Here is a 24,153-nt window from a genome sequence, read left to right as displayed (position 1 = left end):
TCACCACACATACATGTATTTGTGTATTTAAGTGTGCGCATACCCGTGACTAAGTGTGTGTGTGTGTGTGTGTGTGTGTGTGTGTGTTTGCATTCACACCTGTGACTGTGCACAATAATGGCTTATCTCCAGTTACTTCGATCTCTTGCCATTGCCCCAGGACCTCTCTCTCAGTTCAGCCTGTGTATGTTAGTAACCCCACCATTAAAGCATTTACACACAAACATCTGCTCCTCAAAACTGGACTGGAGACAAGTCACCCTATCCTGACGGACTACCAAAGATAACATCAGAAACTCAGCACTTCCCCAATAATTAAAATGCATCAGAAATTCTGCACAAAATATCCCGCAGATCCCAGAAATCTTGAGGAACACACACAAAATGCTCGGAGGAGTCAGCAGGCAAGGAGGTGTCTGTGATAGAAAATAAACAGCCAATGTTTGGAGCTGATGCCCTTGTTCTGGACTGCCTGACTCGCTGAGCTCTCCCATCATTTTGTCTGTGTTGCTGATGTGGCAAAATGCAAGTTACAGTAGAAGCTCTGGCAGGAAGAATATACAGTGCTTTGTAAAAGTATTCAGCTCCCAAACCTTTGTTCACAGAGAAGATTTTTACAACCAAGGATTTTGATCAATTTAACTGAGAATTTATATTTGTGAATCTCATGCTCCTCTTTTCCACAGCAGAGCACCCCCCCCCCCAAAATGGGGAAATCTAAAGCATGAAAAACTAACAAATTTGAGATGTCAGCAGTTGTAAATTACTTATCCCCCTTTACTCAGTACTCAGTTGAACTGCCTCTCACAGCTATTACAGCCAGCAGGCTTTCCAGACAAGTCTCGATCAGCTTTGCACAATGCAATGGAGCAATATTTGCCCATTCCCCTTCGCAAAATTGCTCAACTGATGCCAGATTAGTTGGAGAGTGGCGGTGGACAGCAATCTTGAGGCCTTGCCAGAGATGTTTGATTGGGTTAAGATCAGGACTCTGACTGGGCCATCATTTTTCCTCATTTGAATCCACTCCTTGTTTGTTCTGGTAACGCGCTTTGGGTCATTGTCTTGCTGAAAGACTAACTTCCCTCCCCTAGTTTAAACTTTCAAGCAGAGGCTAGCAGATTTTTATCCAGGGTCTCTCTGTATTTAACATCATTCATCATCCCATCACTCTTGACCAGATTTCCAGTTCCTGCTGCTGAGAAACATCCCCATAACATGATGCTACCTCCACCATACTTTCCAGTAAGGAGGATGTTAACTGGCTGATTCACAGTATTAGATATAGACTACACACACTGCTAAAGAAGCATATCGTTGCCCACAATGACTTTGCAAAGCGTCACTAGGAAGATAATGAAAAGATGTGGAAGAAGGTGCTGTGTTTGGATGAGACTAAAATGGAAGTTTTTGGCCTCAACACTAAGCAGTACATGTGACTCTACTGTTAAAAAAAAGGGCATGTGATTATTCACAAATAAAAATTCTCAGTTAAATTGATCAAAATCCCTGGTTGTAATACTTACTTATGTTAACATAGGGTGGGGGCTGAATACTTTTTCAAGGCACTGTAAGTAAGGAGTGATAACAGAATACAGTAGTCAGGGATATTAAACTGCCCTTGTACTTAATGTCTAATGCCCTTCCCTTGGACAACATTGGTGGCGTGGAGAGGGGAGACTTGTAGCTTGGGCAACTGCCAGTCTTCCATAAAAAAAAGGTTCATTATGTTACTTTCTAAGATGCTTGTTACAAAGAATGATTGAGCACATTGGACCTCATCATTGAAGTTAAGAAGAACAAGAGGTGATCACTTTGGAACACATTTCGCATGTGGTTTAGTGTTGTAGATGCTGAAAGGATGATTCTCCCTTGAGGAAGAATCATCTTCTTAAGTCAGAAATGATGAGAACTTCTTTATCTCACAGAGATGTCTCTATGCTAGAGTTGCTGAATGTATCCAAAACCAAGATGGAGCCATTTTTGGTCTGCAGGCAAGTCAGTGTTAGGGGAAACAGGCTAGAGAGTGCAACTGATGTCAAGATTAGAGCAGCCCTGATCATGCTGAATGACAGAGAAGACTCAGTAGGTCACAAGCTTACTTCTAATCCTGTTTCTTATGTAGAGGAGATGGCTTCATACCCAAGTTTCATTGCAGATTGTACCTTAGGGATGGTGTAACCCATAACCGTGGTATCTCTGTACATTTGATGAGGCAGTGAGGTTGGAACAATATTCCCGAAGCGTTGTGTTTCATGGATAACAGCGTTAGTGAATGGCATTTCCTCCCGGTCTTCCAACCTTGGCCTTCGACCCTTCCCAATCACTCTGTCAATCTCCTCGTGAACCCGAGCTGCAGGAACAAAACAGGATCTGATTTCTCTCTTTCAGCCTGAACTGCTGAGTATTTCTAGCATGTTGAGTGTCAATTTGTAGGACATCTTTACAACAACAAAAAGTAAGTTTTTGAAGTGTAGTCTATTAGAATGTCGAAAACCAAAAGCTCTCACAAACAATACAGTAAATTGAGGGATAAATCCCAATCTTCTTTGAAAGAAAAGAGAGAAAGGTTTCAGACTGATACCTCATCCAAATGACCGCACAACCAGAATTATGTTCATAATCTTTGGAGTGGCTCTTGGATCCAAAGCAGAAGGGATACCAATATATTGATGGGCTGTTTCCAATGTGTCAAACTGGAACTCTGAAGCTTGCAAACATTTTAGAAAGAAAGACCTGTGCAACCCCTATCTTAGAACTGACTGAATGAAAGCTACATGAAAGCATGCTTAAATATCATTGAGGCTATTGGCACAAATATCCCATTACTAAGTGCACCTACAATATGTATAGAATCCTCTGAGGTCAGTGCCCTTTCCCTGAGGAAGCAATACTTAAGGAGTATTGTGCAGGTATTTATGGAATCATCCTCCAGTTCTGTAATAAGCATATAGCTTAGATTGCATAATTTTTATAGATCATCTCTCCAACAACACAGTGTGAGTGAGTGCCTGAATATTCTATCACCAAGTACATCAACGTGCTAAGCTTCAGGAATTGTTTCCAGCAGTGGCCTGTGTTCTGCTGTCAATACCCTCACTCAAAGGAATGCCGACCCAGAAACTGGTCAGACCTCAAACCCAAGCAATATTTCAGGGATGTGGGCAGCCATCTCCTTTCTGTGCTTTGGGGGACACCAGTCCTTACATCCCCATTCACACTGTTACACAGCCAGTCCACCTTCAATGCAACAGGGATTTACAGAAAGATGTACAGTTCACATTTTTGGTTTTTCACGCATTCTCTTTCAGCAGTGTAGTAGTACAGATGGTAGGGTTGCTGCCTGACAGTTCCTGAGACCTGGGTTTAATCCTGATCTCAGGTGCTCTCTTTGTGGAGTTTGCTCATTCTTCTGTGACTGTATGGGTTTCCCCAGGTGCACTGGTTTCCTCCCACATCCCAAACACAGACAGGTTGGTGGGTAAATTGACACCGTAAATAAACTCCTATGTGTGGAAGAGTTTAGAATCCAAGGGGAAAGTTGAGAGGAAAGTGGGGAGAATGAGATGAGATTAGTGTAGCATTCTTGTAAATAAGTGGCCAATGGTCAGCATGGAATCAGTGGGCTGAAGGGCCTGTTCCCCTGCTGTGTGACTTTGCAACTTTAATAGAAGGCAGTTTTCTTGTGACAACCAGGTCGCGACTGGGATCGGAGTTTGACTCTGTGACCTGTGACCTCATCTAATTGGAGTGTTGACTCAGGCACAGAAGCCCTGGTGTTACTTACACTGTATGTCTGGATGGAGCACCATGAAGAGAAAACCCCAGCGTAGAGTGGTCGAGGTGGTCTCTGTACCAGCAGCAAAAAGGTCAAAGACTGTACCGATCAGATTCGATCCCTGGAAACTTGTCCCCGGATTATCCTTTCGCTAAATGCAGAAATAAAATCACATTGAGATTGTCAGCAAGTGTAATATATCCTGAAGGAAATACCCAGAGTGCAAGTAGAGTCAATGGAGGCCCTCTCTTTGCAATTTCGTCTAATGCCACAGCACTCAACAAGTCTAAGCCTCTGCTGCAAAGGGAAGGAAGATCTCCCACATACCTGCACAACCAGTTCTTTATTGTCTCAGCTGTTGCATTGCTTTTCCCTGGGAATTTTCAGAGTTTAAAATACAATGGAAGGCCACAGAGTGAGATTGCAGTACCAGAGGACAGTCAGAGACTGCTGCATACCCTGCTTCACAGAGACATGGCTCACCCCGAGCAATCTGGACAAAGTACTACAGTTCAAGGCTTCACCTTCCATCATATGGACTGGACAGTGCCATCAGGGAAAGGCAGAGACATTGGTGTTTGCTCCATCATTGTGATGCACAGAGATGACAACTGTGTCTCAGTCCTGCTCCGTCAATCTGGAATATCTTGCGTACAAGTGTTATCCTTTTATCTGCCAAGGGAACTTTCTGTCGTCATCCTGGTTACAGTGTACATTCTGCCCCTGACCAATGCAAAGCTGATACTGAAGGAGCTGAGCACTGTGATCAACAGTCGCAACACTGCACACCCTGATACCTTCCTGATCATTGCAGGGTCTTTAAGCAGGCCAGTTTGGAGAAGTCTCTGATCAACTACCACTAACATATCACCTGTAGAAACAGTGGAGCCAACACACACATCCACTGTTACACCATCAGAAAGAACACTGAAAATGCCATCCCACACGTGTACCTTGGCAAGTCCTTGCAACACTTTAACTACACTTCAACTGCTGGTGTACAAGCAGAGGCTGTGCACAACAGCACCAGTGGTGAAGACCGTGGAGATACGGTCAAGGGAGGACAGGTTTGAATTAGTAGATGGGACTATATTCAGGATTCATCTTCAAATCTGAATAAATTTGGCACAGTTGTCACCGATCTCATCAGGAACTGAGACTAGATAGAAAGTGGCTGCATGCCTGTTAATGTTTATCTGTGTGTGTGTGTTGGGGATGTATGTAAGTGTATGTGCATATACAAACTGAGGATTAGTGTGTGCTTTGAGAACATACTGAACATCCCGAAACTAAAAACTGCATAAACCATGAAAATTTCTGTCTGCTGAGGGCTAGTTCTCAGTGATCCAGAACTCGACAAGAAGTCCAAGTACAACCTACAGAGCCTATCTTGAGAGCAAAAAGCAATTCTGCATGGAATCAGTTGCACATCAGCTCTGGCTGGTTTTGCAGGCCAATGCTTCTTTCAAAGTGAAAACTAACATCATAAATGGCTGTGAAGCTTCACTCCCCGATGAACTAAACATGCTTTGAAAAGGAGAATAAAACTATAACTGTGTGAATCGCTGCAACAATGGCCAACCCTGTGAATACTGTTTCAGAGGACAATGTCAGAGCTTCTCTCAAGAGGCTGAACCCTAGCAAGGCATGAAGCCCTGATGGTACCTGGTAGGGCTCTGGAAATCTGTGCCAAACAACTGGCGGGAATGTTCAAGCACATCTTCCATCTCTCACGGCTGTAGTCCCATCTGCTTAAAAAGGACAATAATCATCCCAGTATCCAAGAGCAGGGTGAACTGTCTCAATGACAATCGCCCAGTTGCACACACATCTACTGCGATGAAGTGCTTTGAGAGGTGAGCTTGATCATGGCTAGAATTAACTCTGCTGAAGCAAGGATATGGACCTGCTGCAATCTGCCTACTGGCACAACAGGTCTACAGTGGATGTAATCTCACTTACAAATGTAAGTCAGTTTCCATTAGCATCAACATCTGTTCCAGAATCCACAAGCACAGGCTGTATTCTTAGCCCCCTGCTCTGCTTGCTTTACTCTTATGACAGTGTGATTAAGCACAGATTCAATGCCTCATTCATGTTTGCTGATGACACCACTACCATAGGCTGAATCAATGGTGGTGACAAATCAGCATATAGTCTGGTAAAGTGTATGCTCATGCACTTTGGTAAAAGAATAAAGGCAAACTGGGAGAAAATTCAGAAATCAGAGATGCAAAGGGACTTGGGAGTCCCTGCGCAGGATTCCCTAAATGTTAACATGCAGGATGAGGCAGTGGTAAGGAAGGCCAATGCAATGTCAGCACTTGTTTCGATAGCACTAGAATATAAAAGCAAGGATGGAATACTGAGGCTTTATTTACGATCGGTCAGACCACATTTGCAGGATTGTGAGCAGTTTGGAGCCCTTATCTAAGAACGAATGTGCTGGTATTAGAGAGGAAGTACATGAGAATGATCCTGGGATTGAAAGGGTATGAGGAGAATTTGATACCTCTGGGCCATTTTTTGCTGGAGTCTAGAAGAATGAGGGTGGATCTCATTGAAAACTATCAGGTATTGAAATAACTAGATGTGCTGTGGGGAAGTATAAGACCAGTGGCCAAAGCCACCCAGCCTCAGAACAGAAGGGTGTCCCTTTGGAACAGATATCGGTTGGAACTTCTTTAGCCAGAGGATGATGAATCTGTGGAATTCTTTGACACAGATAGCTGTGGAAGCCAAGTCATTGGGTATATTTAAAGCAGAGGTTGACAGGTTCATAATTTGTGATGACATAAAAGATTATGAGAAAAGGCAGGAGAATGGGGTTCAGTGAAAATAAACCAGCCTCTATCAAATGTCTGAGCAGACTCGATGGGCCAAATGGCCTAATTCTCCTCCTATGTTTTATGGTCTTATGGTCTAAAAGCTGGGCCTCTGTATCTCCCTCTGCATCTGTATCCTTGTCTTCCTCATTGGAAGACCACAATCAGCACAGATCAAAATAACATCTCCTCTTCACTGACAATTAACAACAGCCTACATCAAGGGCGCATGCTTACCCACAACTCTACTCTGTCCAAGTTCATGACTCCATGGCTCAGCACAGCACAAATGCAATCCATAAATTTACTGATGACACAACTACTGTCGGCAGAATCTGAGATGGTGATGAGGAGGTGTAGAGGAGCAAGACAGATTATCCAGTTCACTGGGGATGCAACAACAACCTCACACTCAACATCAGTAAGGCCAAGAAATTGATTGTGGACTTCAGAAAGTGGAAGCTGATGGAACATACACTAGTCCTTATTGACGGGCTAGCAGTGGAAAGGGTGAGCAGTTTCATGTTCCTGCATGTTAACATCTCTGAAGATTGATGCTGGGCCCAACATACTGATACAATTACAATGAAGGCATGCCAGTGCCCACATTACATTAAGAGTTTGAGGAGATTTGATATGTTACCAAAGACTAGCAAATGTCTACAGATGTACTGTGGTGAGCCTTCTAATTTGTTGCATCACCGTCTGGTTCGGAGGGGCCACTGCACAGGATCGGAAAAAGCCATAGGAAGTTTCAAACTCAGTCAGCCCCACCATGGGCAGTAGCCTCCCTATTACTGAGTACATCTTCAAAATCCAATGGCTCAAAAAGGCAGCATTCATCATTAAGGGCATTCATCACCCAAAAGATATCTTCTTCTCATTATTACCATCAAAGGCGATGTACAGGAGTCTAAAGTCACACACTCTCTGTTTTTGGAACAGCTTCTTCACTTTCAGCATCAGATATATAAATGGTCCATGAATCCTTAAACACCCTCACAATTTTTTCTCTCTTTTTACACTACTTATTTTTAACAAATATATTTCTTACTGTAATTTATTAAATATTTAATGTATTGCATCCTTCTGCGACTGCTGACGACAAATTCCATGACATATTTCAGTGATAATAAACCTGATTATGATCCAATGATTCTCAGATGACAATAAAGGACCTTGACTTGTCTTGGATGGTTGCTCCCCCGGTGACTCGGTACATTGCTGTCACACTCAGCAGTGACCAGAGACAGCTCAGATTCAATTTCCAATCAAGTCCAGTCACTATCTGTCAGCCAGGAAAGAAATCTGAGCAGAAATTTGGCTTCGAGCAAAATCAAGCAAGATACCCAATGCTGATCGCCATCTGACCATTGATGATCTAACAGAGGACAGTCACAATTGTTGAGTCTTTAGCACCGAGTCTACCTCGACTCAGAATGGAAGGGGGGGGGGGGGAGAAGAGGCATGCTGCGGTTAAAGGGGATTTGTAGGGGAACGGGCAGGAGGCTCCATGGGCGAGAACCAGATTCCCAGATGGCACGTTGCCTTCTATCTCAGACTGAGTCCTCAGCATTCTTAAGTGGGAGGGTGAACAGCCAGACGTCGTGATCCATGTAGGTACTAATGAAATGGGTCAGATGAATGACGAGGTTCTGCACAGGGAGTTCAGGGAGTGAGGTACAAAGTTAAAGGGCAGGACTCCAGGGTTGTAATCTCAAGATTTGTTACCCGTGCCACATGCTAGTGAGGCCAGAACTAGGAAAATTATACAGTTTAGTGTGTGGCTAAGGTGTTGGTGTAGGGTGAAATTCAGAAGATTTTTGTATCACTGGGCTCTCTTCTAGGGAAGGTAGGCACTGAACTGCAGGGGGACTAATATCCTAGCAGGAAGGTTTGTTAATGCTGTGCGGTGAAGTTCAAACTGAAGGTGCAGGGGGATGGGAACCAGAGTACCACAACAATTAGTGGAGAGGTTGGGGAGACAGATGCTGGTAAGACCTCAGACAAAGTTGGGAATCAAAATGTTGAGCACGGTGCAATTAGTGTCCAGACCTGTGTATATTTCAATGCAAGAAGTATCATAGGAAAGGCGGATCATAGTGCTGAAAATGAAGTAGCTGGTTTACAAACTAAGGCAATGTGTAGTGAGGAGAGGCTGTTGATATGGTAAAACTGCAGTCAACAAGATGACTTGCAACATAAAAGGCGGACAAAATTGAAAGGCTGAAAAGGATTGTAAACAGACCTCCAAACAGTAGTAAGGATGGGGCCTATAAATTACAACGAGAGATAGAAAATGCATGCCAAATTGGCAATGAAGGTGTTATATTTGTATGTGTGCAGTACACAGAATAAGGTACGGTAGATGAACTTCCAGCACAGTTGCAGATTGGCAGGTATGATGCTGTCAGCATCAGTGAATCATGGCTGAAAGAAGGTTATAGCTGGAGCTTAATGTCCAAAGATATACATCGTTTTAAAAGGTTGGAGAGGAAGGCAGAGAGGGCGGCATTGCTCTGTTGGTAAAAAATAAATTAAATCATTCGGAAGAGGTCACATAGGGTTGGAAGGTGTTGAATCATTGTGGATTGAGCTAAGGAACTGCAAAGGGTAAGAAGACCCTGTTAGGAATTGTATACAGACTCCCAAACAGTAGTTTTGGAAGACTGGAAAATTGCAAATGCCACTCCAATCTTCAAGTAGGGAGAGAGGCAGAAGACAGGAAACTACAGGCCAGTTAGTCTGACTTCAGGTATTGGGAAGCTGTTGGGGTCAATTATAAACGATGAGGTCTCAGGATAGTTGGAGGCATATGACAAAATAGGCTGCAGTCAGCATGGTTTCCTCAAAGGAAAGTCTTGTCTGACAATTCTGTGAAGAAATAGCAAGCAGGATAAACAGAGGAGAATCAGTTGATGTTGTGCACTTGGACTTTTAGGGGCCTTTGTCAAGATGCCACAGATGAGACTGCTTAACAAGCTACAAGTTTATGGTATTACAGGAAAGATTCTAGCATGGATAAAGCAGTGGCTGAATGGCAGGAGGTAAAGAGTGGGAATAAAGGGAGCCTTTTCTGGCTGGCTGCCAGTGATTAGTAGTGTTCCATTGGGGTCTCTGTTGGGATCGATTCTTTTTACATTTTATGTTAGTGATTAGGATGATGGAATTGATGGCTTTGTTGCAAAGTTTGTAGACGATATGAAGATAGGTGGAGTCATGGGTAGTTTTGAGGAAGTAGAGGGGCTACATAAGAACATTGACAGATTGGGAGAATGGGCAAAGAAATGGCAGATGGAATACTGTCTCAGGAAGTGTATGTTCATGCACTTTCATAGAAGATATGAAAGGGTTGACTATTTTCTAAATAGAAAATACATAAAACTGAGGTGCAAAGGGACTTGAGCAGGATTCCCTTAAGGTGAATTGCCAAGTTGAGTCTGTATTGAGAAAGACAAATGAAATGTTAGCATTCATTTCAAGAAGACTAGAATATAAAAGCAAGGATGTAATGTTGAGATTTTATAAAGCATGATGAGGCCTCACTTGGAGTATTGTGAGAAATCCTGGATACCCTTATCTTAGAAAGGTTGTGCTAAAACTGAAGAGCGTTCAAATGAGAGTTGTGAAAATGATTCCAGGATTGAATGGCTTGTCATATTGAGAGCGTTTGATGATTCTGGGCCTGTATTCGCTGGAATTCAGAAGAAAGAACAGTGGCCTCATTGAAACCTATTGAATGGTGAAAGGCCTTGATAGAGTGGATGTGGAGAGGATGTTTCCTCTGGTGGGAGAATCCAAGTCCAGAGGACACAGCCTCACAATAGGAGGGCATCCTTTTAGAATGGAGATGAGGAGGAATTAATTTAGCCAGAGAGTGATGAATTCTTTGAATTCTGGAGTTCAAGTCTTTATTTATATTTAAGATAGAGAATGACAGCTTCTTGACTGGTCAGGGCATGAAGAGATATGGGAAGAAGGCAGGAGATTGGGGCTAAGGGGAAAATTAGATCAGACATGATGATGGTGGAGCAGACTCAGTGGGCTAAATGACTTATTTCTGCTTCTATATGTTATGGCAGACAACCCCAATAGGCAGACCGTGGGCCAAGTCCGGACCGCAAGATCCAAATGTCTGGACCGCGCCAACCCATTGGCACTTAGGTGAACGCACCTGTCATAACATGTAAGTAAAGCGCATGCCACTCTAATCTATTTTAACCTCATCCCACACCATACACATGACATAGAGCATGCGGCCTACTGCTTTCTGATCAAAGCTGAACCTTTTGGAGAGAGACATTCACAGGAGAAAGTTGCACTTCCACATCTGTGGGAGCATTGCAAGAAGAATGAAATGCGGGAGGATCCAGTGATGAAGGATTATGTGATGAGCCTGGCAGAAAACTTCAGGGAACAATTTAAAAGCTCCCCTAAACTCTCAGGTGTCATCCTCCTCTTCCTGAGACAGTTGTTCTCTGTTTCAGCTGACGGCCAGTGGACTGCAGAGGCCAAAAGGCTGGTGGTGCCTTCTATGGATGAATCAGCTCTTCAGATGAAGGCCTTGGAAATGGGAACTTCTGATTTGTTCAAAGCACAACACAAGGACATTGGGGTGAGTGACTTTTGAATCAATGTGGTTCCCCAAGCTCAATTCAAAAACACGAGAGCTATTGCAATGCTCCTACTCCCACTGTTCCCCTCCACATACATTTGTGAGTCATCATTTTCTTCAATGAACTCCATCAAGAACCAGAACAGAAACAGACTCTCCAACACCCATCTTGGCCAGTGCCTCAGGATTGCCACAACAGAATACAGGCCCAACATCAGAAGGATTGCCTCATCCTGTTGCTGTCACTTCTCTCACTGATTAGTGAGTGAATCAATTTATTTTTGTCCATTTGTCAATCTTATTGTGGTATAATAATATTACAACAATAATACTGATAATTTCATTTATAGCTACACTTCATACTTCAAATGCTACATAGCACAGTGGAAAAGGCAGTACTATTAAAAGTACTGCTGAAGACAGTACTACTAAGAAGAGTTCGTTGTGTGGAAAAGAAGTGGTAAAGACTACCGGGGGGGTGTGTGTGTGTGTGTGTGTGTGAGAGACCCACCACAACACAGGCTTTGAGAATCCTAGGCCAAATTATTACTACTACTACTATTACTATTACTACAACAACAACAACTACTAATAATAATGGTAATAGCAGCAACAACAACATCTGCCCATAAAACAACTTACTGGACGTTTTGGCCCTTGGCTTGGCATGCTTGACAAAATTTGGCCCTTGTGGAAAACTAATTGGGGAACCCTGTCTTATGGTTTTATTCCAACCCATGCATAACTGTAGTTTGTCAACAGGCACTCAGTGTTACAGAACTTTTAAGCTTATAAAGAAAATCAAAATAAAAACTGCACATGCTGTAAATCTGTAATAAAAAAAGTAGAAAATGTTGGAAATACTCGAGATCAGGCATCATCTGCGGAGAGAGAAACAGAATTAATGTTTTAGATGAGAGTCTCTTTAAAACATGTAACTTTACATTACATACCTTCTCCTGCTCTGCTAAGAAAGCATCAATGAAGTCCCTGGGTGTGTTTGGATCCCACGATTCTTTATGCTCTGTGATAATTTCTTGTATAAAGTGAATTCCTTTCTCTTGATTTTCAAATATTTTATGCTGTGGTCCCGGGAGACAACGAATAAAGGGAAAGGTGTTCAACAGCTGCAACAGAGACAGGGATTGAAATATTACTTCACAACTTAGATGTGAATTTTTTGAAAATACAGAATGTAGAAGTCCATTCACTATACCTGTCACAGATACACCCAAGTACAGAATGTGCATTTTCTCTGACCGTTGCAGAGACAGTCCGTGTGTTACCTGTGAATTGTCATCACTGATGCAATGCAGGGAATCACAGGTGATGATCACACAGAGTTGTATCTGTGAAACAAATCACCACATAACGGGCATTTTGTGGGACTATTGAGCAACTAAAAGAATTAAACATGATTAATTTTGTAATTAAGGTAATTAATCATGTTGACTGTGGTTTGAGTCACACTGCTGAACACCAGCATTCTGAATGTTGCACTAATGTTGAAACCCACTGTATTTGCCAGCTATACTCAAACAATCCGTAGATCTCTGCATTTAAGCTCATTTAAACAATGCTAAGAATAATTTTATTTGAGTTGGATATTAGAAAGAACAATGAGAAGTCCAGGGAGAGGAAAAAGGAGCTTGGTAGATGAATTGGAATTTCAGTGCTCTCATTTTCCATTTCAAAGGATTGAAAACATTGCTGTTACTCTCAGTTTCTGTGGTACGACAGTTGGGCTCAGGATACCTTAAACATTCCCCTTTTCTGGTTTTATTTCGGATTTTCAGATTTGCTTTTTCCTTCTGTCTTTGAGGTGAGTAACCTATTGAAAATACTGGTAAGCCGGGGGTACCAACAGCTCCTCCAGGAGATCCAAACCACGATCTGTGTGGGCTTGTATCACATCCACAGGCAGCTCCCAGTTTGTGGAGCACAGGTCAAACCAGGGCCTTGTGGATTTAACAGTGATAAAAACCTAACAATTCAGATCTACATGAGGGGGTAACATGCAAGTGGCTGGTAACTGAAGCAAAAATTGATGCAGGAAATCTAGTATAAAAACAGGAAATGCTGGGAATATTCAGTAACACCAGAAACATCAGGGGAGAGAGATAAAGGATAAATGTTTCAGGCCTGGAGGAATGTATCCTAAGTTACAAAAGAGGGAGGGATAGAGAGAAAAAAAGGAATGCCTACAGTCGGGTGGGGACCAAGGCTGTCCTGGCAACATAATGAGGAAGGGTGGACCTCATTGTCCAGTCAGGCAGCTCATCCAAAGCAGAGGACAACAAAGTTAAAGAGCATGGACTATCAAGGCTGTAGTGGGAGAACTTTTGAACTACTCAGTTAACTGGAGGCCTGAGCTGACAATCTGCTGAAAATCTCTAAGACTTTGGTTAAGTGGGGCATCTATTGGGCTGATGGTGTTTAAGGTGGTTTGGAACTCATTTACATCATGTTACGCCTGCGCCCCCCCTCCTTTTTGAGAATCGCAAGATCGCTATTAAGTCAGGTCAGGAGACCCAGGAAATGAGAGAGAGATGTTTGGAATGTCCTGGCCCTCAGCGATACAAAGCCATGGAACAGGTCATTGTCTCTTGGAGATGGAATTGTGTATTGAATACTGTACTTCATGGAAGCCCTCAGGCAAAGTGGGCTGGTTGGGGGGATGGCATCATTCCACCCTGATTGACCCTGTGAGTCAGGATAAAAGAAGGTCTGGGGAACAGCCCTTGAGATGCACCAGGAGAAACGCTATAAGTTCCATGACGGCGTTTAATAGCGATAGCCGGTGGAGGGCCCACGTGTGTCCTTTCCTGTTGCCACAGGACTGAGGCCCTACCATGGAAGGCAGCTTAGCTAAAGGAGAAATCAGCCCCAATGACTCTCGAAGGATTGACATCATAAAAGGAATGGGCAAGTTTTAACCCGTCTCTCTCTCCAACCAAAAGCTGCAGCTTGAATGAACTAAAGTGACTTTTATATTTCCATCGGACAATACATTATCCCCTAGACAATGATAGAGCTATTTCTTATTGATTATTATTATACCCGCGCTTTTACATTTAGTATTGATGATGTATATTATATGTATGTTTGCATTGATATTATTTTTGTGTATTTTTATCAATAAATACCGTTAAAAATAGTACCATCAGACTTCAACGGACCTCTCTATCTTTGCTGGTAAGTGACCCAGTTACAGGGTACTTAACAGTCATATGTAAGAATTGTAGGAGCATCAATAAAATCTGTTGTAAGTTTGTTACAGTCTCAATAAATTAATTAAATTAAAGCTCCCGTCAATGGTCTTGATGCAAATCACGAAGTTGAAGGAACAAAAGGGTTGGTAAAATGATTCTTATGTAGAATGTCTACGGCCCAGGGATATAAAGAAACAGAAAGTCTCAACAATGAACTTAAGAGACACATGAATGGGTTTTGCAGGAAAAGTGTATGAGCCAAGAGGAATGCTTCAATCTGACCAGAAAATGGTCAATGTGTTTTACTGATGTTGGACAGATGTTCTTGGATAGCTCTGGCAGGAACACTTGCCGCATCACACTTGAACCAGAAATACATAAAATATTTGACTGGTTGAATGTGCAAATTATAAGGTGCCAATCCAGCCATTCCCCCTCTCTCATTTTAAATGATTTCCAAGGATTTTTCCAATGTGTTAAGCAGGTAGAGGTAAAATTGACTGCATATTAAGAGATGAAGAAGCCTTATAGTGGAAAAAGATTGGTCTTTTCACCTTCATGGTGTCTGAAATATTCCCAGTATTTCCTCCAAACACAACACAAGTAAACAGGAGATACATGGATTGCAGATGCCAGGATCTGAAGCAATAAGCATTCTGCTTGAGGAACTCAGCAACCATAGGGGTAAAGGAATTGTTGATGGTTTAAGACAAAACCCTACATCAAGTCTGAGAACGGCCCCGTCTAGAGTCACTCTTGCCAGAACAACCTTAGTCCCTATCCTACTGTAACATTCTCCTGTCCCCTCTCCATCCCTTCCTCTGAAAATTCAAACACACTTTTCTCACTTCTCCAATCCTGAACATTAACTCCTTTTCTCCTGATGTTTCAAGTGGATGTTTTCACCCACTTATCTTGTAGTTACATCTTTTTCTTCAAGACTTTCCCACAAGTGACGTTGTAAACACCTACTAGCTCAAGCCCTAATCTCACATTGACTGAGTTCTCCGATATCTACAAACTCACCTGACCCCAGAATCCTCCCTCCAAGATGAAAATTTCTTCAATGATGTGGAGAAATTCAAGGAATTTTTTATCTTGATAATCAAAGCGATATCCAAAGATAATTGAGCAGATAATATTTGAGACTGCATTGTTTATCTTGAAATGTGGATCAAACGCAAGCCCTGAAACAATAATGATAAACTGCTAATGTTCTAGTGTAGGGATATAAGTAACAAATGTTTATTAAATATATCAATGGTATTAGATTCAGTAACTGATGTCTGGAACATAAGATATAGGAGCAGAATTAGTACAGTTGGCCCATTGAGTCTGCCTCAGCATTCAATCTGGACTGATTTGTTTTCCTTTAACCCTATTCTCCTGACTTCTCCCCATAACCTTTGATGCCCTTACTAATTAAGTAACTAATGAAACTCCATTTTAAATATACCCAATGGCTTGGCCTCCAAAGCCATTTGTGGCAATGAATTCCACAGATTGGCTGTGCTCTGGCTACAGAAATTCCTCCTTATCTCTGTTCTAAATGGACATCCTTCTATTTTATAACTGTACCCTCTGGACTTGGACTTCCCACTGTTGGAAAAATCTTCTGCTAGTCTTCACAATATAGGCCTTTATACGAGAATGCTTGGCAGGTTTCAACGAGACCCTCTCCCATCATTCTTCTAAATTCCAGCAAGTACAGGTCCATAGGTATTTAAGTTCTCATTGTTAACCCTTTCGTTTCCAGGATCATTCTCATAAACTTCCTCTGGACCCTCTCCAATTCTAGCAGATCCTTTCTCAGATAATGGGCCCAAAACCACTCACAATACTCCAACTATGTTCTAATCAATGCCTTATAAAGCCTCAGCATTATTCCTTGCTTTTATATTTTGGTCAATGGAAATGTATGTTAACATTACATTTGCCTTCCCTGCCACTAATTCAGAGTGCAAATTAACCTTTAAGGAACCTTGTATGAGGAGCCACCAGTCCCTTTGCGCCTCTGATTTCTGAATGAGTTTTCTATTTACAAAATAGTCAGTTGGAATCATCCTATTAAGTGAAAGAAGACCTTTAAAATCATTAATCAATTCCAACCCAATATAATTCTTGCTCAAGAAACACATATCAAAATGGACGATCAAAATAGATTTTTAAAAATGTGGAAGGGCCTTCAATTTCACACTACTTGTCAAAATAAAACAAAGGGAGTATCTATTTTTATTAAATCTAATATTTTATTCATCCAAGAAGACACTGTGTCAGATATTAATGGTAGATTTTTAATTGTTAAAGGAACAATTTGTAATAGAAAAATTGTTCTGGTTAATCTATATGGACCTAATGTAGATGATCCTTTTTTAAAAAATGTATTTGCTTTATTGTCAGACTTAAATGAATATATGTTGTTAATGGGTGGTATTTCAACTGTTGTTTAAATCCTTTGATGGACAAGAGTTCAACCAATCAGCGGCTTCCGAGTTGTTCTGCATCACTTATTAACTCTTTTTAAATTGATTTTGGTTAAAATTTGGAGAAATTTAAATCCCAATGATAGAGATTATTCTTTTTTTCCATATGTTCACAACAATATTCAAGAATCGTTTATTTTATAACTGATCCCAGATTTTTGTCCAAAGTCCAGGAGCGTGAATACAATGCTATAGTTCTCTCAGATCATGCACCTTTAAGCTTAGCTTTTGAATTGAATGATGTCGTTATTGCAAATTTGCCTTGGTGTTTTCCAGAAAATCTATTACAAAGTTCGGACTTTGTCAAATTTATTGAGACTCAGATAAAAGATTTTTTTATTTTTAATAATACAGGAGATGTGTTGAAATTGATTATATGGATTACATTTAAAGCATATTTGCATGGTCAGATAATTTCCTATTTAGCTAAGCTTAAGAAACAGACAAAAACAGAGTTAGATAAGATTTCCAAACAACTTAAAGACTTGGATAATACTTATGCAATCTCTCCTAACATTGATTTATTCAAACAAAGAGTTGAGCTCCAATCATAATAAAATTTATTATTAACTAATCCTATTGAAAGAAATTTGCTTAAATTGAAAAGTCAATTTTATGTGTTTGGAGATAAAAATAATAAGCTATTAGCATCTCAATTAAAAGCAGCTAGAGCTAAAAGACAAATTTTAAAAATTCATAAGGGAGATGGCAGTTTAGCATGTAATGATGAAGATATTAATAAAATTTTTCAAGACTTTTATATTGAACTTCATAAATGTTTCCAGTTGATTCTTCTAAAATGAATGCCTTTTTTACAAAAGATTGATTTTCCTCAAATTTCTGTCAACAAACCCTTGATGCTCCTATTACTGAAAACAAAATTCAGAAAGCTATTTTTTCAATGCAATCTGGTAAAGCTCCTGTACTGGGTGGTTATTCTGTAGGATTTTATTAAAAAAAATTGAAAAATTGCTTTCTTCATATATGTTGGAAATGCTTAAAGATTCATTTTTGATAGAAGAGTTACCTCCCAAATTTTATGAAGCTTCTATTTCTTTAATTCTTAAGAAAGATAAAGGCCCTACTGACTGTGCTTCATATAGACCTAGTTCATTATTAAATGTGGATGCTAAAATTCTTTCAAAAATAATGGTTAATCAGTTGGAGAATTTTTTAGCTAATATAATCTCTCAAGACCAAACATGTTTTGTAAAGGGCCGTTATTCCTTCTCTAATGTTTAGAGACTGTTAAATGTTATATATTCATCCTTTTCTAAGACTCGCCAATGTGTTGTCTCTCTTGATGCTGAAAAGGCACTTGACAGAGTTGATTGGAAATACTTATTTAATGTTTTACAGAAATTTGGCTTTGGTATTAATTTTAATAAGTGGATCAGAATGATATATAAAAGCCCTATTGCTACTGTTATTACTAATAATTGCAGATCTCCTTTTTTCCGGCTTTCACGGCTTTCACAAGGATGTCCGTTAAGTGCTGGAACCCTTGACTATTGCACTTCATGAAGCTAAAGGTATTCATGGAATTCTCATATTTGGGACTGTTGATAAGATCTCCCTTAATGCTGATGATCTCTTAGTTTATATTTTGAGTCCTGAAGAATCCATTCCTAGTTTATTGAAACTATTAAAAATGATTTTGGAAAGTTTTCAGGATATAAACTAAACCTTCATAAAAGTGAATTATTTCCCCTAAACAATTCTGCTTCTATATATGATGACATTCCTTTTAGAGTTATGGACTCAATTAAATATTTAGGTATTATTATTACTGTTATGAAGGATGAACAGCTCTGAAGGGCAGAAGAATGCAAGGTTGCCCATGTCCCCCTCCCCTGGGAGAATTACAAACGGTTACTGTTGCCAGGCTGCTAATGAGAGAGAAAGAGATGGAACAAAAACATACTGGGACTGGAACATTTGCTTCAGACAAGGGAGAGATAACACCGGGAAAGTGAGATTTGTTGTTCCACCATATTATGACTCCTGTAAGACTTACAGATATGGAAAGGGCTGTTTACTTGGTACTATTCTGTTCATTAAAATTCCTCAGTGGACAGCCAGAGTGGGCTGGTTTGATGGGCTAAGCCATTCAAAACTGATTGACACCTGAGACCCCGTGAGTAGGGATAAAAGTGAGGTCTGGGGAGACACCCCTCAGATGCACCAAGAGATACACTAGTGAGCACTGCTTAAGTGTTGGAACCCACGAGAAAAGTGTGGGGCATCGGAGACCGAACGAAGGATCGGTCAATTTTAACTCACCGTGTTTATAGCGAGGCCGGTGGGGGCTTGTGTGTGTGTCCACCCTTGCCTGGGTGACGAGTCCACCATAGAAGAACGGACAGAGGGGTCATACCTGAATGGCCACAACAACACATTGACAGATCAAGAAGGTAAAGGAAGGTTTGAATGACTGTAGCTGTCACTTTTTGCTCACTCTCTCTCTCTCTCTCTCTCTCTCTCTCTCTCTCCCCCTCCAACGGTTACAACAAAAGAATCAACAACTACCTCAGCCTACATGAACTGAACTGAACTTTAGACTTTCCCACGATAATTCATTATCCCCTAAACAACGATAGAGCTTGTTTATTATTGATTATTATTATACCCACACTGTTAGGTTTAGTATTGCTAACGTGTATTATCTGTATATTTTCATTGTTGATATTGATTTTTATATTTTACTAATAAACACTGTTTTTGAAAATTGTACCAGTCTCCAATGGATACTTCTATCTTTGCTGGTAAGACACCCAGTTACGGGGTACGTAACATTACTGAAAATCATAAAGACCTCTATAAAGCTAATTTGGTTCCTTTAGTGGATTTTATGAAACAATTATTTTGTAGATGGAATCCACCTTCACTTTCATTAGCCGGCCAAATTCATGCAGTTAAAATGATGATTTTACCAAAATTTTTATATGTATTTCAAAATATCCTTATTTTTTTTATCTAAGAAGTTTTTCGATCAGGTTGACTCTATTATTTCATCTTTTGTTTGGAATAATAAAAGACCAAGAATTGGTAAATATCATTTACAAAAATTAAAAAAAGATGGAGGTCTTGCTCTGTCTAATTTAAGAATGTATTATTGGGCTGTTAATATACGTTACATGTGTTTTTGGTTATATTGGGTTGATAAAAATGAACAACCACATTTGGAATTGAATGCTGTGAAACAGTTTCACTTAACCTCATTATTAGGAGCTTCTCTACCTGTACAACTGGCCAAAATTACTAATTTAAATTTATACCCTGTGATTAAGCAGGCATTATGAATTTGGTTCCAGTTTCATAATTTTTTTAATCTCAATAAAATTAATTTTTTTTGTTTAATTTATCAAAATTATTTATTTAAACCTTCATTAAGTGATCCTACCTTTCTTCTTTGGAAGAATAAAGGAATTTATTTCTTCATGGATCTGTTCCAAGATGGGCGGTTGATGTCTTTTGAGAAATTAGTAACTAAATACTTTCTCGTATTCACATTTCCTGCAATATCTTCAGGTCAGACACTTCTTACAAGAATATTTAAGTACTTTTCCATATATACAGGATTCTCACCCATTAGATACAATTTTTAAAATGAATCCTTTAGTGAAGGGTTTTATTGGGAAAATTTATAATTTATTGTGACAGCAGCACAATTACCCTTCACTTAAGATTAAGCAAGATTGAGAGAGAGAGAGCTTAACATGACCTTGATAACAGAAGATTGGTTGCGGATTTTGAAGTTGGTTGACTCTTCTTTGATCTGTGCCAGTCACTCTTTAATTCAATTTAAAATTGTACATCGTTATTATTTGACAAAGGAGAGACTGTCTAAAATGTTTCCTAATGTTGATAGTTGGTATGACAGGTGTAAAACCGAGACAGCCACATTGACACATATGTTTTGGTCATGTTCTGTACTGAAACATTTTTGGAGGTCTATTTTCTCTACAATTTCTAAAGTTTTAAATATTAATTTACAACCTAAGAAATTGACAGTTTTATTTGGTATAATCCCTCAATATATTCATGGTATTTCTCCATCATACCAACATGTAATTGCATTTGTTACATTATTGGCCAGAAGTGCTATTTTGTTGAAATGGAAAGGTGCTTCGGCTCCTACTTTGATACTATGGTTTTCTCAGGTGATGTTATATCTTTGTTTGGAGAAAATCAGAAGTCGAACTTTTGATCCTCGATTTGATTTTGAGAAAAGGTAGAGTTCATTTGCCCGCTACTATCATCTGATTTGAGTTAGTTAATATGGTTTCCTTCCAATTTTTCTTTAAATGAATGTGAGTTGGTGGATTAATGTTTTTCTTTTATGGAAGCTTGTATGATGTATAGCTCCGGAGTTGTGCTCCCAATGTTTTTTTTTGTTTTTTTCAGTTAGTAGGGATTCTTTTTTTCCTTTTTTCTTTCAAAAAATATACTTAACACTTTATCTTTTCTTCTTATTATTGATATATTGTTTAGCTTTCAGTTATTTAATCAGTTATTTGCTAATTTAATTCTTCATTGCACATGACATATTGACTTAATGTATCTTTTTTGTTGATCGTTAATAATAATTAATAAAAAGATTTTAAAACATAAATACAACTTCATTCCACCAACCAAAGTGCATGAGTAGACTTTGCTCCATTGCTCCATCTGCTCTTTCTAGCCATTCCCCTCAACTGTGCAAGTCTTTCTGAACACCCCCCTGCTTCAACACTGGCTGCCCCTCCACATATCATTGGGTCATCTGCGAACATGGCCACAAATCCATCAATGCCATCATCCAGATCACAAATGTATAACGTGAAAAATAGCGGACCCAACACCAGCCCCTGTGGAACACCATTAATCCACAGGCAGTCAGTCAGAAAATGCCCTGTTATTCCCACTGTTTTCCTTCTGCCAGTCAGGCAAGATTTTGCCTGACTTCTATGTGTCAAACGTCACTTTAATGACCATTTTCTCATCCCTCACATCAGACAACAGTGTATTCCAGATCCCAAGTACCTGCTCCATGAGATAGACTTTCCTCGAGGCAGTCTTCATTCCTTTCCTTTTGGTTTTGTACCTGTGACCTTTCACTGCCCTGCCCTTTCAGCATTTTATAAACATTGACCAAATCTCCCCAGCTTTCTCTGAAGAAACCGCCTGACTGTCTCTGGTCTATCCTTGTAGAGATAGTCTCTTATCCCAGGAACCATTCTCATCAATATTTTCTGGAACCCTCTGTAATGGCGTCAGATGCTTCTTATATTGAGGTGACTCCAGCTGAAAACAATGGTTCAACTGAAACCAGGCCGGAATGTTAGAAAGGTCCAGCATGACTTTGCTGCTTTTATACATTGTGCTTCTACTGCTGAAGTTCAACATTGTTTATGTCGTATTAATCATTTTCTCAACCTACACTGCCGCTTTCAATGGCACGTACCTAGAAACTCTACTTCCTGTTGCCCTTTCAGAATGGAGTTCGGAATATCACTAAAGACTCTTAGGCACAGGGCCCAAGAGGCAGCAAATGGTCATTTTCTCATCCAGCTCCATTAAACATACAACCTCTCCCCCCACCACTCCCCCATCAAGAACATCTTCAAGAGGCGGGGCCTCAAAAAGGGGGCATCCGTCAGTGAGGACCCTCACCATCCAGGAAATGCTTTCTTCTTGTTACTACCAAGGTAGAGGAGGTACAGGACCTGAGGACTCACACTCAGTGATTCAGAAACAGCTTCTTCCCCTCCGACATCAGATTTCTGAATTCTCCATGAGCCCCTGAACATTACCTTGTTAATCCCATGTTTGCATTATTTATTTATTTATTTAAGTTATATTAACTTTCTGTCTTCTCACTGTACTGCTGGTGCAAAACAACAGTTTTCATGTCATTTAAGTTAATGATCATAAGTCTGATTCTGATTGTGATTCTTTATTCAATGAAAATCTTAGCGACCCTGAGCTTCCTGATGCCTGGAACTTTAATTCTCCATTCCATTCCCACTCAGACTTCCTGAATGGTTTCAACAGTGAGAAATATCACCTAATGTTCTGTTTTGGCATAATGCAGCCTTCCAAGTTCAATATCAAGTTCTCCAATATCAGCGATCTCACTCCTTCTCTCTGTCTGTCCCAGAAATAGCCATTTCTGCTGGTCGGTATTTGGGCTCAGTCATTTGTATTTGAACACGTGGCTTTTCTGGGCATGTCCCCCAGTCCCACATGGACACAAATCCAAACCAACGACACTTTAACTAATTTGGTTTTGCCTTCCCAGGGATAGTCCCTGTTCTACCTATTCCTCCCTCAGCTTCTGCACTACAGAAAACTCATATTTTCTCTCTTCCCCAGTTCTGACAAAGAGTCTCAGAGATGAAATATCAAATATTTCGCTTCCTGTACATGCTCGTTGACTTGCTGTGAATTATCGATATTTCCTGTTTTCCCACATATTTTATTCTACTTTGGTTTTCTCCATTCTTCCTACCAGATTGACAAACCTTCCAAATTCTTCGTGCATTTCAGTGTTGGCATAAATAAATAGTTTACATTTCCACAGCAGTCAAGGCATCTCTTGGTTCTTTAGACAGCTTCTTCATTACCTTTCTCCTCTTCAAATGCTTTACTCAAGAATTCTGCTTCCTCCACAATTTGCAACTCCAGCGACTTCTTCCCAAGCCCAAAGTTTCTCAGAGTGGAAAGTGAGAATCTTCTCTGTTCTCTCCACCACTTCCCATACTTTGCAAAGACGATACCTGCAGGAACAGTGGGAATTATCAGGGGCTAAGACAGCAGATGGTAAGAAACCATGGTAGAGGTGTCAAAAACTACAGGGCAGGAGTTTAAAGTTTATAGTGAAGATGTAGGAAGTTTAGATGGGATCTGACGAAAAGCTTCTCAGTCAGATGATGTTTGGAATTTGAAATGCCCTGCCTGATAGAGGGGTGGAAATATGTTCCCAAGACATTTAAGAATTATCTACTAGAACACTTGATTCACTGAAGCATGGGAGGCGATAGGTTAGATGCTGGTAAATGGGATTGGTATAGATGGGTATTTGATGATCAGCATGGGCATGATGGGCCAAAGGGCCTGTTTCTGTGCTGTTTGACTCCATGAGTTTTGACTTTGGGCTGTGATAGTGAAACAGACACCATGCCAACAGAAGAGAACAAAATGGACAATGGAAAACCCACACAGTCTTACATTCATCTTACACTGCAGATGCTGGAAT

General features: G+C 40.3%; 1 protein-coding gene across 1 annotated transcript in view; it reads right to left on the bottom strand.

Moving 5' to 3' along the window:
- Nucleotides 1-24,153, bottom strand: part of LOC132395872 (cytochrome P450 2D3-like) — a 47,852-nt gene that overhangs the window by 5,626 nt on the left and 18,073 nt on the right. Inside the window, exons 3-7 of the mRNA XM_059972994.1 lie at nt 23,522-23,674; nt 15,457-15,617; nt 12,172-12,345; nt 3,788-3,929; nt 2,166-2,353 (exon numbers count right to left, since the gene is read on the bottom strand). Of these exons, the coding sequence (XP_059828977.1) occupies nt 2,166-2,353; nt 3,788-3,929; nt 12,172-12,345; nt 15,457-15,617; nt 23,522-23,674 (818 nt within the window). The remainder of the gene's footprint in view (nt 1-2,165; nt 2,354-3,787; nt 3,930-12,171; nt 12,346-15,456; nt 15,618-23,521; nt 23,675-24,153) is intronic.

This window comes from Hypanus sabinus, chromosome 6, assembly GCF_030144855.1.
Source record: "Hypanus sabinus isolate sHypSab1 chromosome 6, sHypSab1.hap1, whole genome shotgun sequence".
In the NCBI taxonomy this organism is placed as follows: domain Eukaryota; kingdom Metazoa; phylum Chordata; class Chondrichthyes; order Myliobatiformes; family Dasyatidae; genus Hypanus; species Hypanus sabinus.
This window is presented reverse-complemented; position numbering and strand designations above follow the sequence as displayed.